The sequence below is a fragment of the Triplophysa rosa genome, linkage group LG11 (assembly GCF_024868665.1).
Source record: "Triplophysa rosa linkage group LG11, Trosa_1v2, whole genome shotgun sequence".
NCBI lineage: Eukaryota > Metazoa > Chordata > Actinopteri > Cypriniformes > Nemacheilidae > Triplophysa > Triplophysa rosa.
Window position 1 is genome coordinate 18,488,015 of NC_079900.1, and position 18,060 is coordinate 18,506,074.

The 18,060-nt window shown below is 39.5% G+C and overlaps 1 protein-coding gene across 1 annotated transcript in view; it reads left to right on the forward strand.

The window, feature by feature from the left end:
• Positions 1–18,060, forward strand: part of baiap3 (BAI1 associated protein 3) — a 49,996-nt gene that overhangs the window by 5,603 nt on the left and 26,333 nt on the right. Inside the window, exons 2-9 of the mRNA XM_057347033.1 lie at positions 1,239–1,400; positions 10,872–10,959; positions 14,718–14,792; positions 14,925–15,032; positions 16,442–16,501; positions 17,131–17,197; positions 17,579–17,792; positions 17,915–17,959. Coding sequence (XP_057203016.1) covers positions 1,252–1,400; positions 10,872–10,959; positions 14,718–14,792; positions 14,925–15,032; positions 16,442–16,501; positions 17,131–17,197; positions 17,579–17,792; positions 17,915–17,959 — 806 coding nt within the window. The 5' untranslated portion in view covers positions 1,239–1,251. The remainder of the gene's footprint in view (positions 1–1,238; positions 1,401–10,871; positions 10,960–14,717; positions 14,793–14,924; positions 15,033–16,441; positions 16,502–17,130; positions 17,198–17,578; positions 17,793–17,914; positions 17,960–18,060) is intronic.

Here is an 18,060-nt window from a genome sequence, read left to right on the forward strand (position 1 = left end):
CTGTTTTTCTCTTGTGAAGCTGCTTTGGAACAATGCACATTGTGAAAAGCGCTATGTAAATAAAATTGAATTGAATAGTCCAACCAAAAATAAAAATTCTGTCTTTATTTTTTCACCCTCGAGTTTTTCCCAATCTGTATACATTTCTTTGTTCTGATGAACACAGAGAAAGATATTTGGAAGAATGTTTGTACAGTTCTTGGCCACCATTGACTACAATAGTAGGAAAAATTGCTTTACAAATGTCCTTGTTTTGCTGAACACAAAAGAAGATATTTTGAAGTATATAGTAAAGCAAACAGTTCTGGCACTTTTGACTACCATTGTAATTTTTCCTACTATGGTAGTCAATGGTGTCCAAGAACTTTTTGGTGACAAGCATTCTACCAAATATCTTTCTCTGTGTTCATCCCTATTACTTTTTTATTAAGTATTACTTACAGGGTAAAGTATAATCCTCCAGAATGATGCTAGATCATACTAGAAGAAAAACATCGTGCCATTGTTGTATTTTATGGCGTTGATCCATAGATAACAACTGATACAGCAGTGGGCTTCAAAACTCCTCCTCGCAACATTTAGAAATTTGATGAAGGAGAACATTTACTGTCATGAGATGAAAGGAGTGTTTGCACATCTGCATCTCAATCAAGATTATTTTCAGTCGCTTGTTCTGACTCTTTCTCTCGTGACTTTCAATGCTCATTTTTTCCACACATTTTCTCTTTTTTTCCCCTCATAGTCAAGTTGCCTTTCTCTCAGTGACTTAGTGTTGTATGTTAGTGAGTCACGCTCACTCCGAACCCAGAATGAAGTGGCTGTTGTTCATGGCCCTCAAACTCCTCAGGTTAAGAGCACAGAGCATAATCCTGCGATTCCAGTCAATCGGAATTAAGAGCTCGCGGCGGCTGTCTGTTGTGACATTGAGAGTAATTGCAGGCTTCGCTTCTCACGCCAGTGACCACTTGCCACGGCCGCAGACAAATGGGCCTGACACACACGTCAATTAACGCTGGACAGGAGCAGCGTGGCCCTATGCAAAGTGTGTTTATAACTGGATTATGAAGGGGAGGGATGATACCTGTAATTACTCATCCTCAAGCACAACCAATGGCCGACCTGAGAGGTGGATGCTGGGTTAATTGTTTCCTGTTTTTAATTTCCACATCCTTCTTTTCGAGATGTTTTTTTACATTCTCCAGCCGTGGATTTGATGCAGTGTGTGGTCTCTGCTGCAGGTCGTGAACAATCATGTCGACGCTGCTGGATCTGAAGAGCAGTGTACTGAGGCAGGTGCAGAGGAGCCAGTCTCTGAGGACCAGGAGAGAACCCCCGGCCGCGGCCAGCGGTGGTGAAAGTCCCCCGACGCTTGCACGGCGCCCTGGCACCATCATACACAGGTGAGTCAGGGAGCTGAGAGCAAAAACGCTTTACGTTCTGGTTTGAACTAAAAAGCAGAGGTGTTGAAGGACACTTTTTAAGTTTCACAAAGGAATTTTGGTAACGCTTTAGATTTCAGCCCGCAATGTAACAATTTAACTATGGGTACTTTTATTGTTACAGCACACACGATGGATATTACTAACAGCACACTGGGAATATGAGGAAATTATGAGTTTCTGCTTTGTTTTATTTATAATTTTACCAAATGTCCTCCTTACCTTGCACACGGATGATCTCAGCTGCCAGTCATTTTAATCATTTTTAGTGTTTTAAAAGTAATTTAACCCAATCCATGATCTTCCATACAGCAGGGGTTCCCAAACGTTTTCCTTTTCAAGACCCACCAGTTTTGTTAACACATTTGTTCCCATGTTTTATAACTTTCTGTGAGACAGTAGCTTGGGTAAAATGTAGTGTATGTTAATGCTAACTTTCTCCCAAAAGATTGTGTAGCATACCCTTAAAGGTCCAGTCAGTGAAATCTAGCGGCAAGGTTGCGAATTGCAACCAACCGCTCACTCCACCCCTCCCCCTCCCTATCGAAACACTATGACGGCTGACAGAACATGGCGAATTACATGCAAGGGGACCCGTGGTGTATGTAGATAGAAATAGCTCATGATAAGGTAATAAAAACATAACACTTCATTGTGTAAGCTCTTTATACACATCTGAAGGCATAGCTATGTATATTATATTGCATTTCTGTCAACAGATCATCCCAAAAATTACACATTGGACCTTTAAGTTTTAAAATAAAGTATACTTGTGGTACTGCAAAGTGCCTAAAATGATAAAATCACTGTAAACCAAGGCTTCATGGGGCTCATTCGTCACTTTATGGGTTGCACAAACACTCACCTTTTATTTCACTTCCCGATCATGCGAAGACAGTAATTGGAATTTATTCATCTTGAAAGTGTCTTCCTTTTTGTCATGCTTTCGTCCATGGATTTGTCAAACTGTCAAGTGTTGCCGGGCTGTATAAAACTAAAGGCAATTGAAATAGAAAATGTCAACACATTAAGGAAACCTTTGCAAATCAAACACTTGCAAGGTGTCTGTGCGAACTTGTGTTTTCCCGTATTGATACAGTCGATATAGCGAAGTCCTGTTTCAACGTGTTTAACGTTTGAAGTTTTGTATTGATCTATTAACTTCCCGCAGATCTTAACAGATGGTGGAATGACAGTCTATGAACAGGCCAGTGACTCATTATGCTCTCGAACGCCTACTACATCTATACTACATTCACGCTTTGAGTATGACTCAATCTCAACACGCTGCTCTATCACATTTCAATTTTATCTGTGTTAAGAATGATGTACAAGAGTGGCCTTTGTGTGGATCGTGAAACAATTACTGTTCTGGCTCAATGCAGTTTTACAAGACTATTCCTTATCATTCAGGATTGGTTTTCAGACAATTTCCACGAGCCACAGACAGACGTGATTCGGTCTCTGTGGTTAGTTAAGAATGACAGTTTGATCTTTACGAAAGGCACAGATCGCCGTAATACCACTGGCTAATTTTAGCACAGCCAAAGTGTTTTTTAGTGTTCCTCTGCCACCACTACACGGATAGATCTTTTTTTCACCCCATCTGGACATGTTTACATGTACCATACATGTTTTAAATACACGCAGAGCGTTCATTCTGAAGCGAAACTAGAAAAAAATTGTTAGATCAAGAACTTTTTTTGGCCTAGTTCATGCGGTCATCAGAGCTACACAACGCAAGTCACGTCCATGAAGCCACGGCTTTGTCAAGATTCGCGTCCGTAGGTAAACAAAGTCGATTGTTTTGCAGTCGTCTTCCCAGCCTTTCTCGTTTTGAATCCTTTTCGACTGATTTCAAAGCCAAACGTAATGATGGGCATATGAACCTTGCGGTTTCTATAGCAACAGAAACACGTCTGTTTATCACAGCTGCTCCTAAAATATGAGCTGCTTTATTTTTAATGACTGCACCTCTTCTGTCTAGGAGGGAAAAACACCTGTTACGTGCAGCGGAGAACTAAGCGATTGTTTTGTGCTTGATTTGATGTACCCGTCTTCATTATTGTTTTTTTTTATAAAAAAAAACAATGTAACTGGCCAAATGTAACTAGCTGTGGTCAATGAATCTACCCCCCCAACACCCCCCGATTCAGTCCTGTGAGATTCAGAGCTAATGTGAACCACCGTTGCCTCCGGCTGTACGACTGCCATCATTAGGGTTGCAGGAAGATGTTTGTCTCCTTCATTAGCACAGAAGAGAACTAATACCTCTAACCCAGACACTCACTCATTAATATTATGCAAATGATGCAAAGCTGAGCCTCCCTTTCCTGTGAACCGTATTCACAGGTGACTACAGCTACTGTGATTGCAGCTCATGGGAGATGTTTGCAAGAAACATGGAGGTGGGATAGTATTGCCAAAGTCAGGGTTTCCTGTCATTTAATGATTAGATCAGACAAGTTGTAATAGCTTTTGTCTTGGTAGTGTCTGATCACGCACGCTAATTTGATTTTGTATTTCGTCACAGCGGATAAGACCACGGGCTCACGGTTAAACCCAGAGTGGGCGATTTGTCATCGTTTTAAAAGGAGGTGGGGGATTGTTTGAGGCGCTAAATCACTAGCGCCACACCACAACCTTTTAATATAGCCTATCACAGGGGTGTTAACTGAATGAGTGATTTTTTGTACGTCTAGGTATAGGTCTGTCTGTCACTATTGCTTTATAGCAGTGTTTCCCAATCTTTTTAGTGTTATGAAACCCCACAGCACCATAAGCAGAGCTCCAGTAACCCTTCAGCAACACCAACAGGTTATCACTAATAGTATTATAATGAACATTAATACAATAATTAACTTTGAAATTAGAAACAGTTGATACCGTGTGTGACTCGTAATGCAGGTTCAGCGTTATGAAACAGTATGAAAGGTAATGTCATTTAAGTAAGGGATAATCCATGGCTAGCCATGCATTGAATGCTTTTAATGCACAACGTAGAGGCCAATAACCTGGTTGCCTCCGCAAAGTGCATTAAAATCCTTTAATGCACGGCTAGCCGTGGATTTATCCCGCTTGTACCATGGTCATTTGCCAAGTTAAAGCTGTTATTGATGTTTATAGTGTCATTTTTGATCAGACAGGTCAAAATTACAGTTATTTTTGTCAGTTAAATTCAGACATTGATCCAACTGGCTGCTACCTGTGCATTAAACTGTTTTGATGCACACCTTCCAGCAGAATCAAGTATTCAAACAGACTATGGTATAAAAAGTTAATGTTGCTTATACAAGAGTGTTAACCAGTGGTGTAATTTTGTTTTGAAAAGTGGTGGGGACAGAGATGACAAAAACATTACTTTAATAAATTATAATAGGGAATATTTATCATATATTGGTCCGTCCATGCCTACGGTGCCTACTCCACTTTTTGACTCCAGCTCTCACAGTATGTGGTTCCCAAACTGTCATTTGGGGAAGGTCACTTGGGTGTTGCCGTGCATTACACTTAAAACAGTTATTCCTATGACTAAAAATGTCACTTTGTTCATTAGTTTTTGCGTTTTGTGCTTGGACACTGGATGTACAAGCATGCGGCACGAGTGCGGATGATGCACGCATTTTTATACTGGCCGCGTTTCTGGAGTCGCAGCTTTCTGTCTTCCGCACATATATCTCACGAGTTTGAGCAACGGGAGATGGTGAGAAAGCGGCGCATCCTGCATTTTCCACATGTTTTAGATGTTAATGACCACTAAACAATACACACCTTCTGCAAGCATTTCTAAATTTCTTCCAAAAAGTGGTGGGGACATGTCTCGCGTGTCCCACCCGCAAATTACGCCTATGGTGTTAACTGTACAAATAACGATGATGGTCTGATAATTTCATATTTTCTATCTACGTACATTGTGTGCTTGAGACACAAGCATAAATTAACCTTCCCTCATTACATACAGTACATTTTGCATTTAAAAGCTGAGTTGAATATAAGTAGTGTAAATATTGTAATACTTCATATTGAAGTTTTCATATTAGTGTAAATTTACAGCTCTGTATTGCGTCTGTGGCAAAGCAATTATAAGATAATGTTCAAAACTAATACTGCGCTGTCTTGTGAAGCTGTACAAATGAATTGAAACAGCCCAGAACAGGACAAACAACAAAAACCAAACAATAACGATAAATTTGAGATTAAGTGTTTTTCAACCTTAATGATTCAAACATGAACATTTACTTTTGAAGACACAAGGGAGCTGATGTAGTTTAGTTTTGTTCATGTGAAAATCACAGTGTTGTGACACAGACGACAGTAGAAGCCTTGATGTGTAACTAAGACTGTGACAGACATTTAAATGACCTGGTTAAGAGTAAAATCTCGTATTATGATGCACTGGGGAAATACGGGGAATGCAAGTGATGGGCGGCAGCATTAGAAATGAACGTAATCACACACGGTATGACCTGAAGGGCCCAGATAGAATCAGAGGTAATGAGCTCCATCCAGGATTTTATTTCCTGTTGCCTGGGCAAGATTTACTTGGATTTTCTATGTGAACTCTGCAGAATCTTTTCTCTCTAAATGTCACCCCAACCAAAGAATGATTATTGCATACTTAACATTTAATTTTCCATGGCATACATCTGATTCGTAATTGCCAAGCTGTATTTTACGCGTGTGTCTCTGAAGTTTAGACCACAGTCGGGCATTCATGCTCTGCAGTGTATGTGTGTGCGATGTCAGTAGAAATATTTTTTTTTTCTCTCCAGTATAAGCTTTGAAGTCTGAATAATGAAAATAAACAGTATTGCTAAAATAATAAAAAGCTAGCTTCATGGAAAGTCTGTTTCCTAGCAACATAAATGTGGGTGACTGTTTGTGGGCATGTATATGTGTGTGTATTTTTGTGTAACTTGCACTTGTGGGAATCACAGAAGTTGTAATAATCCGTGCCTCCCGTGCAATCACTTTTCAAAAAATAATAGCACAGAAATCTTAATAAGCTTTGATTGGAGATCTAAAACCAAGCACCAAATGGTTATGACTCCAAGCACCCATAAGGCAAAAGTGTAGTCCGGCCGTCCACGTCTGCCCGCATGACGTAATTTTCGTCATCAGGAGGGTCCGCGGTTGTCTGCACACCGCGTACGCGTGGAGCCCATTTTTTGAGATCGCGCAGTCTGTTATACTGTTTGGGTATAAGCATTCTTCCAAATATCTTCCTCTGTGTTTATCACAACGAAGACATTTATACAGATTTTGAACAACTTGAGGGTGAGTAAATGGAGACAGAAATTTCATTTATGGGTGAACTATCCCTTTAAGAGTCTTCACAGTTATGTCTCAAATGTTTTTCTTCCAAAAACTCCAAAAAAAGGAGACATTTTGATAAGAATGTTTAAAATTGAATTCACATTGAAATGGCACAATACAGCAAAATTTGTAACATTCTTGAGACCTCTTCTAAAACTCTGAAGATGTCAAGACTTTTTTCTCACAAGAAAAATCACAAGAAAAATGTGCTGTAAGCGTCTATCCCTCAAAAAGGTGTTATGAGAAAACACACTTATTCCTGTGACAGCCCTAAAATTGTAAAACATTAGTGTTTTTTTTCCCCAAGAAAACTAGTCAGAATCAGAATTGCTCTAGTGGTCCATTTTATGCATTTAGGTTTGCTGACATTAAACTGGCTGACAGAGAGGGTGTGGTCAGAGTCCAAATGGCACATGATCTGCGCTAAGCTGCTTACCGCACCTTTCCGTAAAATATCCATTGACTCTATTTAATCACATTGCTATCTAGGAGAAAATTCAAGATGCTAAAGAGATCTCATTCGTCATTACTATTTCGCACGGCGCTGAATAAATCAGTCTAGACAGTCCTAGACCATTCAGACAATTATGTAATATGTGGTCTCATTTAGTGTATATTTACGCAAACTCTTAAGTGTCACCCCTGATTCATCTCATGAGGGAATCCCATAAGAGCTCTGCTGGATTTCTGGGCCGGCGGGGAGTGGAGGCGCAGGTATCTAATGTGCACCTGCTGTGATGCTGCTGACAGGGAAACGGATTGGAGTGCCCTGGGGAGAATAAATAACGAGAGACGGGGGGTTTGAGAACCCCGAGGGGTCTGACATCTGTATGGCCATACTAATGGATTCTTCCCTCATTCCTCAACACTCAGTGAAGTCAGGCAGGGCAGAACGGGGGAGATGGGCGATATTCCCTAGGTGCTCCGGTCTGCCAACCAATCCCGCATTGAACGTGCTATCATCACCATGACGACGGGGTCTGGAAATTAGCAAGTGGCAGGGGTCCAGGAGCTCACCCCGCTCTGCTGGAGAAGCACGTCTCCCGCCCCCTCCCTCGGACCACCTCACAATACCATAAATGAAGTTGGACAGTGAAGATGAGGCTCGATCAGAAGCGGCAGGACGCGATTGTATACTTGTTGCGCTGTTGATGATTTTAACGGTGTGGCAGTAGCTCTAATGAGGACAGAAAACGTCCATCATCTTTCTAATCTCCATGGAGGCTATTTCTCCCAGACGTGCTTCAAGCTGTTGATTTTCAGGCTTGTCAGAGGAACGCGCTGGCCTGTCACCTCAATCCCCGGTGAGAACAGGCATTTTGTAGATTAACAAGAAGAAACAAGGTCCTCAACAAATTCAGAAATCTGCTGTCAATGTTCCTCACTGTGTTTGTTTGTTTTGCTCAGCTGAGCGGCATCTGCTTTCTGAGCTCATTCTTTCAGATGTGTAATGAAACGGATTACACACCCTGCTGAAAAGACCAGTGGCGACCGGCATGGCTTTCCATTTTGGTTTATGTTGGATTGTTGCTGGTCTTAGCTGGTGCAAGTCAAATTTAGCTGGTTAAATGTCCTCTTGTTGGTAGAACTGGATGATGAAGGAACTCTTGCTGGAGATGTCTGAAGGGAACACCACACACAGTGACAATAATAAACCTGTACTCTACATTAAGATGTGTTAAAGGTCTAATGTGTAATCTTTTCTGGAGGATCTATTGACAGAAATGCAATATAATGTACATAACTATGTCTTCAGAGGTGTATAATGACCTTACATAATGAAGCGTTATGTTTTTAGTACCTTAGAATGAGCTATTTCTATCAGCCGTGATCCTACTTTGTGAAAGCTAAAGCAAACTTTTAAATATTAGTTCAGTACAGAAAAGAATACCAGTCCAGCAGTGTCTTAATCTTTATTTTTGTTAAATAGAACAAACACAGTACAGCTGTTGCTTTACGACTTCATTGCTGAAAACGAATGTGAACTTTGCTATTCTCCTTCATTTAGAAAGTTATAACTTAGTTATCGTTTATCGTTATAATGTGAATGTCCATTAAAGCTGGGTATATATCTTTCTGTTTGCTATTACAATAATTAAAAAGCAAAAATCTCTACTACACCAGGTTTGTCGGACTGGTTTGTTTGTCGGACAAAATGGCGGTCAGTCACGGGGGCACATAATATCGGCATTATGATTGGTCAGATCGCCTGTCAATCAAACTGCTTGCTTGTGAAGGGTCAAATGGCCATGTTGTTTCTACAGTAGCCCTAAACGGACAAACTGCTCTACAGAGTATGTTTCGTAAATACAGTATATCGTTACCTCCTTGTCATGATCGCACGTGGAGAAGAACCCAGATGCAGGCAGGCGTGAAGGGTTTAACAAAACAAGACTTTTATTAAACAAATAACAAACTAAAATACCCACGAGGGGTGTCAAAAATGAGAACAGAACTGGGATACAAAACTTGAAACAAAAATACTTCCCACGAGGGGGCAAAAACAGCAGGACAAAATATTCAACAAAACTCGACCAAACGTCTCACACAGAACCACGGCAGGGTAAACACAAAACTCAATCCACGGACAAGGTGAAGAACAGGAACACTAAACGCAAGTACATATACAATCCACGAGCACAGGACAAAGAAACATGAGGGCATTTTAAAGGCAAGACAAACGATGGATAATGACACAGGGCAGGTGGGAAACATTAGACACGGCAGGGAAGCAATACATGAAACGAGAGGGGCGGGGCCAAAGACAAGACACGAGAAAACACATGGAGTGTCAAAAGATAAACACCCCATGGTTTTCTCACACAAAACCAAAGGCTTTGTCATGACTCTGCCACAGGACCAAGAAAAACATGACAAAGTGAGGCAGAGCCATGACACTCCTTCAGCAAAGAAGTGGAGACATCTTAGTCCTGTGTCAGCCCACATAGTAGAGGGGGGAGTTGCAATTCAAACCTCACCGCTCAATAGATCCTCCAAAAAATGGCACACTGGACCTTTAAACACAGAGTGTGTTGTTTTTATAGTGTGTCAAGTGTAAAATATAAGTTCAAATTTAGTGAAAAGTGCAAGTTAAAAGTTTTATTTTTATTAATTTAACTTCACATGGCTACTATTCTTAGCAATGAGCCACCTATATGACAATATAAAGAATAAAATCACTTTTGGCATTTTTGTGAGAGGTACAGTTTCAGTGACAGAGACACAATAACTAGCAATGTTGGAATCAAATATCAAAGAAAAAATCCAATGTCATAGCGACAAAAAGTACGAATTTTAATAAAAAATGTCAGAGATGTGGTCAGGTGGCTAGTGATCTCACTCTCTCTTATCCGTTTGCTTCTTTTCAACAATACATTTTCAGTGGTTACTCTTTAAAATTTGTTTTTCTAGATTATGGTTAGTGTAGGGTATTAAAAGTTCACTTTTACAATTAATAAATTAATTTAAAAAAAACGTTATGCTAGCTCTATTATTTTTCTTATTTTGTCTGTATACTGACTGTTGCTTTGTTTTTGTACCTTTGTATTGCTGGTTCGTGTTTATTGCCTTCTTCAGATGAATCGCTTGTTGTTTTCCTCAACTGTACGTTGCTTAGGATAAGCCTCTGCCAAATGAATAAATGTACGTTTAATGTCACTGTAGTGCTTAAAAATGATATGAAAAAATAATAAAAATAAAATAACATTTTTAACTGTTGGTATTTTTCTGAAAGTAAAATCTGCATGCTAATATGAGCTCATCTGGTTGTATATGTCAACACCGCTCTCGGTTTCAGCATAAATTTGACATTTTGACAGTTTATTACCACTTCTACATTTATCCATGTTCAAGTAATTACATGTCAACCAAAACAAGCATTTGCCAGATGCCTGTCAAAGAGCTCCCAATGTTGCTCAGCTCATCTTATTATAGTGCGAATGAGTGTAACCTCCAGATGAGCTTTCAGTGTGTGATACTGAATACAGCGTATTAGATCAGAGACCAAAACCCTGCGATTTTGTCGGCAGGGAAGCTCCTTTTGAAGGCACATTGTATAATTAAAGATAAACAAGGGCGAGATGTTTCACGACTGAACTGATCCATCTCTATTTCCAGGGTTGCCAGGGGAAACGGGGAGTTCTTTGACCGCATGAATAAAATCCTCCAGAAACAGGATAGTCTGCTGTCTGCTGCCCAAACTGAGGTAACCACATTCTTCACAAGACGACAGAACATTTCTGTTTTAACCAGGGTACCAGGGTCACCACACCTCCAAAGAATCTGAAGTAATGATTAAGAATCAACGTTTTTCTCTACATGTTTCTCTGCTCCCCATATCATTAATTCTCTTTGACATTCTGTATATAGGTGGTTCAGATATTACATGTTTCCTTCAATAGAGCAGAGCAATTCACGCCCCCTTCCCTCATATAAAGGCAACATCAGAGTTAATGTGCTTGAATTAGATGTTTATTGAAGAGCTTCCTCTCCCACTGTTCTAGCAGTAAATGTTGAAAAAGCAGCAATCAATGTTGACTTATTCTTGGGGATAAAAATGTCATTACCACTTGCAAAGAGCTGTACAATAAGTTGTACATTCACTGTTGAAAGACTTTGCAGAATTGTCTACAATAGTCCAATAGATCTACAAGTAAATTGTGTAAAATAGATTTTTTTTTATTGAACTCGTTGATCCAACATTCATCGTTTTTGTAGGAATTGATGTAAACATTGAAATTTAAAGGCCCGTGGCACATCCTTCAGAAGCAATTACATCCACCGTTGACTTTGTGTGGGTGGTAATCATTCCCACATAATAACTATAAGGTATTTCTATTTAAAAAACACTTCACGTCATTAATATGTGTGTGTCGCCTTCTTTGAATTACTTACCTGAGGTCACGCCACAACATTTCATTACGAATAAAGGTCAAGACTTTGACTTGGCCATTCGGAAGTACTATAGTTTCACGTTGCATTATTCTGATATAGATTTTCTTTCATGTTCAAGGTCAATAATGTTGTGCCCTATGACCTACACCCAAAGATTTTTACGTCATTTATGACACAACACTTCCCCATTATTGACAGGTTTTTCCGGCTTTCCATGTTTAATACAATAGGGGACACGTTTGATATATTGTATGTTCATACATGTCTGTGACCCTGGACCACAAAACCAGTCATGAGGGTGATCTAAAAGGAGATTTATACATCATCTCATAAGCTGAATAAGCTTTTCAGTGATTTTTGGTTTGTTAGGATAGGACAATATCTGGCCGAGATACAACTATTTGAAAATCTGGAATCTTGAGAAAAAATATTGAGAAAATTGTATTTAACGTTGTTAATCAGAGGCGCTGTTGCAGGCCATTGCTAAGAAGAAACAGTTTTGTTTTAATGCTCTCTCTTCACTTGTTAAGTGGCGACATGAGGAATACCATTTCCGGGTCCAAGCATCTGTTCATTCACATTTACATACATTTATGCATTCGGCAGATGCTTTTATCCAAAGCGACTTACATTGCATTATACTATACATTTGCTCCTAAGTATGTGCAATCCCTGGGATCAAACCCATGACCTTGGCGTTGTTAACGTCATGCTCTAACCACTGAGCCACAGGAAAGCACTTCAAGCGGGGCTACAGATTAAACAGCTGTTTATGAGCACTGTTTACTCATATTGCATAATTAAGCGAAACACGTATTAACTCAAAGTATACACTACAGTCACCAGCCTCACGAATCTCCGACATCAAATTTGAATAAATTATGAAAAATAAATCGGGGATTCGTTATGAAGATAAAGGTTAGGATCACGGTTTTCCGATAGTTTTACAGCTCGCCATGAGCCATCAACAAACATGAAAAAAGCCAAGTGAACTTTAGCACTTACTAGAGGCACAGAGGCACTTAACAAATGCTCACCCGTATTGCTGTCGGTTTGCTGGAATTTGAACGTTTTCTTACTAAACACATCGTTATCACTTGGTGAAAAATCCCCTTAGTGCTATTGCGATTTTGCTGCACCCACTCACAAAAATAACATTTATATATTTACGGTAGGAAACTGACAAAATATCTTTATGGAACATGATATTTACTGGCTATTGCCACAAATATACCCGTGTTACTTAAGACTGGTTTTGTAGTCCAGGGTCACATAGAGTAGAAAATATTCAAAGTTTTGTGAAAATGATCAAAATGTTGCCGCTGGTGGGAAAGAGTTAAGGTTCATCGCATGGAAAGGCAACCTGACATTCTCCTGTAAATTTAGCTGTAGATTTATCTGTTAGATTTAACGTCGTGCTTTTCATCACAGTAAGAACAAAATATAACTCCATCAGGGACTTGGTGCTACAACCAAGTGATATGAGTAAATGTCACATAATATGAAAAATAAACCCGATTTGACCCAGACTGGATGGCATACAATAAAGAATAAATGCGAATGGGGGAGTAAGCAGAGTAAATGCCATGCAGAATGAAATACAATGCGTAAAGTAATTAACAAAAAGCATTAGTCTAGCGCTTCTATTGTGAGACACACAGCACTATTAGAGTTCATTATCCCCACAATGACAGCAAGCTACAGTATCCAGTTCTGAGGCTGTGCATCATGATACTCCCACCATCATATGGCACGTCTGGTGTGAGGTTTCTATGTGGGGATTCGCCATTTTGCTGTCTGCGAAAATAACGTCGCTCATTATGCTGCATGCTGTAAAGTTAATCTTTTACCTCATTTCTCTGGTACGCTTTTCCAGCAGCTGTTTGGATGATTCTAGTTTTCTGTGACAAAGAAGAGCAGCAATGTTCTCGGAGAGCTGTGAATCCCACCTCAATAAATTTCTCGGCATTTTCTCAGCTGTGGATTTATGAACACTGACAAGAGGCAGTGCTAGAAAATTGTTCACTGTTATTTTGGGCTTCTTTGAGATAGTCTGAAATATTCTTCATCCTGTTCATGGCCAAAGGGATTGTGGCTAAAATCTCTTGCTTAAAGTAAAAATGTCTCTTGACACTGTTTTTACACATTCGCCTCAATCTGGAATTAAGACGTTGTTGACTGTAGCAATAATTTTGTCAACATTTCTATGCTCTTTAAAGGGATTCACCCCAAAATGAACATTCAGTCATCATTAACTCACTCTTGTCGTTTCAAACCTGTACGACTTTCTCTCTTCTGCAGAACACAAAAGAAGATATTTTGAAGAACGTTGGTAACCGACACCCATTGACTTGCATTGGTTTTGTGTCCATACAATAGAAGTGAATGGGTGCCAGCGCTGTTTGGTTACCAACTTTCTTCAAAATGTCTTCTTTTGTGTTCTGCGTAGGAAAGAAAGTCATACAAGTTTGAAGGGACAAGAATGTGAATAAATGATTACATCATTTTCATCTTTAGGTGAACTATCCCTTTAAGTTTACAGAAATGTACTGTGGTACAATGGTACTACACTATTTATATTCAGTTCACTTTCAATATTGTGATACTGTACTTTAAAAAATATTTTGTATTATTATTTTAATTTCTTTTTTATCAGAGTTTTATCAAGAATCGTATCCCTTATGCCAAGCCACCGATTAGTTCATTTGATACAAATGAGCTTTAAAAACTGCACAAACCACCAAAGAATGTCAATGTTGTATCAATGTCTTAAACAGTCTGTCAATGAGTTTATTGCCCTTACTGTTCAGATCCTCTTCACACCATATTTGAACTCGCATAATAGGCCGAATTAAAAATATCTGATTGAGAATCATTCTAAACGGCTCATGAATACCTCTTTCCCAGGCTCATTGCTTTCTCAATGCATTGAAGCTCTTAAATCTACATGCACACCGAGCTTCTTCTGAGCTCATTGTCAAACACAAATAATGATGTCCCCGCTTTTCGTTGATTACCTCACCTCTCATCTTTGTCTCCATTGGTTTCCCCGTCCTCATGCATTTACAGGAGGAGAGCTGTGCTCCTCCACCCCCAGAGTGTAAGGACCAGGCTTTTGTTCCAGAGAGAGCCAACAGGGATGAGGTGAGTCTCCTGTTCCAACTTACAAAAGATTTTTATCCCAAAAAAATCATCACTTGTGGCATCACTTTTACATAGGTTACATGTCCTTTCTATAGAGGTTTCACAGTGATGAGAGCAATTGTTGTCTTTAAGCTCGACTTGTTGTATGAGGAGGCGATCTATACGGTGGTCAATCTGGTCGGGGTGCCGTCGCCAGAGTATGTCACCAATGAAGGGGAAATATTCAGCTATCTACAGAAGGTGCAAACACTTTATTTCCTTAATAGATCACATACACTTCATACACGTACAAGATAAAACACTTCAGGGGTGCTGTGTAACATATCCTATGTCCTGTGACACTTCAGATAATAACACGGTCTGTTCTAAAAGAAATGAAATAGACAGAAACATTTGGTTTAACACTCGCAATTTTTTTGAGTGGGTGGGGGGGTTGGGCTGGGCCTGAAGGGATTGTGGAGGAATTGAAGGTAGAGTTTGGGTCGTGGTGGAGGGGGTTTGTTTACTTGGAGTTGGTATTATGAGTTGGAGCAGATGCTCTTGTCTCAGACATGATTAAACATCAAAGCCCATGTCCAGTGGGGATTGATGTTTGGTGCTTATATTACACCCATGAAACCCCTGTCACTCCAGAGGAGCACAAATCCATTCTGTGACCTCTCATAAGGAGGTCTTATGTTTGAAATGTGTGATGTGGAACATTTTTCTGCTGAAGACGAGATGAAATTTTGCTTTGACCACTGATCTTTTGCTACCACTACCACATACAGCAAAGATCCATCCAAGAATAATAGTGAACATTTGTAATTTGACAAAAGGTATAAGCTCATAAACCGTTTTTTTAATAAACATAATGCATAAACATAAGGCAACCTAAAATTCTAAGGTTTTGCTGTCAGGAATTGGTAGGCAGAACCCAGGCGCAGACAGCAGATTACAACTCAAGATTTATTTAAATTAAAGACCCACGATGGGGGTAAACATGACAACAAAAATCTTCCAAACATCAAACAAAAAACTTCCCACAAGGGGGCAAACCATAACATGGCAGGAACTAACAGAAAACTATGACTTACATTTTGCATTATCATACCCAAAAACTGGTTAGACTGTACCGGTTGAAATTCTTATTTGGTATTTTGAAATAAATATATACAGTAAATAAAATATAGCTATCAAAAATCAAAAATAGCTACATATAAATGTAAAAATATAAGTTAGAAAAGCTGGCAAATATTTATAGAACCTACATAAATATGCACAAATAGAACAAATATTTCTCTATATACTGTATATAATTATAAGTATTGTGCTATGGGCTGAATAACATGTGGTTTTGGCAGTAGTGAGTAATTGTGTAAATATTGATGAAAATCATCTCTATTATGTAAAAACAATATAGAGATCATTTTTGGTGACAAAAATGTCAAAGAAGACATATTATTTTTAAAAACAAATCTTTCAAACAAAATATCTGTAGGATCTTGTCCATCTAATCTTGTCAATCAGATACAGTAACATGCATGTTTAAGAGGCCTTTTACCTCACATGTGACATGTTCCAGTTATACCTGCGTACCTCCACCTTCCCTTACTGGTCATTCATTTAATTTCTCCATCACATTTAATACCATCTATGGTCTCCCTCAGGTCTTTGATATGGGTCAAGAGGAACACGACATCATCCTGCAGAGAGTTCGAGAATCAAAGGTGAGGGTTTCACAGGTTTTGTGCTATACAACATACTTACAATGCACCACTGCTCAAACTATTTCCATGAAAATCCCAGCACACAGCGTTAACTGTTCCCAGCTTCAAGTACCCTATTCTTATCACTTTATGGACAGACTTCATGTTTTCTTTCTTATAAGTCAAGTCCAAAGGATTCTTTAACGAGTGGAATGCATTGTAATCTATAGGCGTCCTCTCTATACCGTGATGTTTGATCAAGCACAGAATGTCTTCAGATTAGTCCTGTCTGAGAACGCTTGAAATCTCTTTGTAAAAGCGGTTCCCGTTGCTTTCTTTGAAAGGTCTTGAAGAGAATAGAGAAATGCTGATCTGAATGTTTTTCACAATGATCCGAACCTTCATTTACACAGCGGTCTCTCTCCACCCGTGTCATGCACCACATACTCACATCTGACATACGAGAAAGAAAATTCTATTGATTCCTCTGCTCCCGACAGGTCCCCGAGCTATAGCGCAACACGCTTGCATTTATTTCACTGCGTGCTCACCTGAGGTGCCACCCCAACGACCAACAAAACATGTTCGCTCTGAGTTTTTATTATTGCTGTGGTGCCACTCTAATCCGTGTCTGAAATGTTCTTTTGTAGAGAGCCAACTTCTCTCTCAGGGTCTCTGTAATGAAAGGCAAGAATCTGATGGCCAAAGACGCCAATGGTAAGATGTTCTTGCCTTTTATGACTTGTTCGGTATGTTTATTTAACCTTCTAACATTGTGTCCTTTTGATGCCATTTACAAACAAAAAGACGCAAAGACATAACATCTAAAAGTAGACGTAATATATAAATCCCTCACAAAATCATCAAAGGGCATTTCATTTGTTTTACCCGAGGCATGATAGAAATTATGCATTTGTTTTAGATGTTATTTTGTCTGCAAGGCTTTTAGTCTTTTTTGCAGGTTTGTAATGAATGGGCCGACAAGCAATCTCGCATGATAAAGCAGGCCATTTGTTTCTCTGTACCTCAGAACACTTTATCGTAAGCTTTATTGAATTAACCACCATGTTTATCTGTGGCGAACCGGGTGCTGTCTAGGCTACAGTGACCCCTACTGCATGCTGGGAATTCTCCTGGGACAATCGCCCAAAGACACAGAGGAGAAGAAAGAGAGGAAGTTTAGTTTTCGTAAGAGACGGGAAAAGTTAGACAAGCGCTCCAGCGTTAAGGAAGTTCTTGCGGGAAGGGATATCCAAGTGACCGACGTCAAACCCGAGACCCTCAATCCAGTGTGGAACGAACACTTTGTCTTGTAAGTATCTGGCTGACAACAGTTTGAAAAGATTTGATTGAATGACATGCAAGTAAAAATGACAATTCAGCCAATAATACTGGAAGTGTGACAGCGTTTGTAAATGTGTTTGTTTTTCACAGTGATATTGACGATGTTCACAATGACCTTCTGCATTTGGACATATGGTGAGATGAATCACTGTGTCCTTCAGATCGAGAACGTTTTTAGGCGTTAAAACTACAATCTGTTTTTCTCGTCTAAATGATGTTTGTTATTTTCTCTCTCT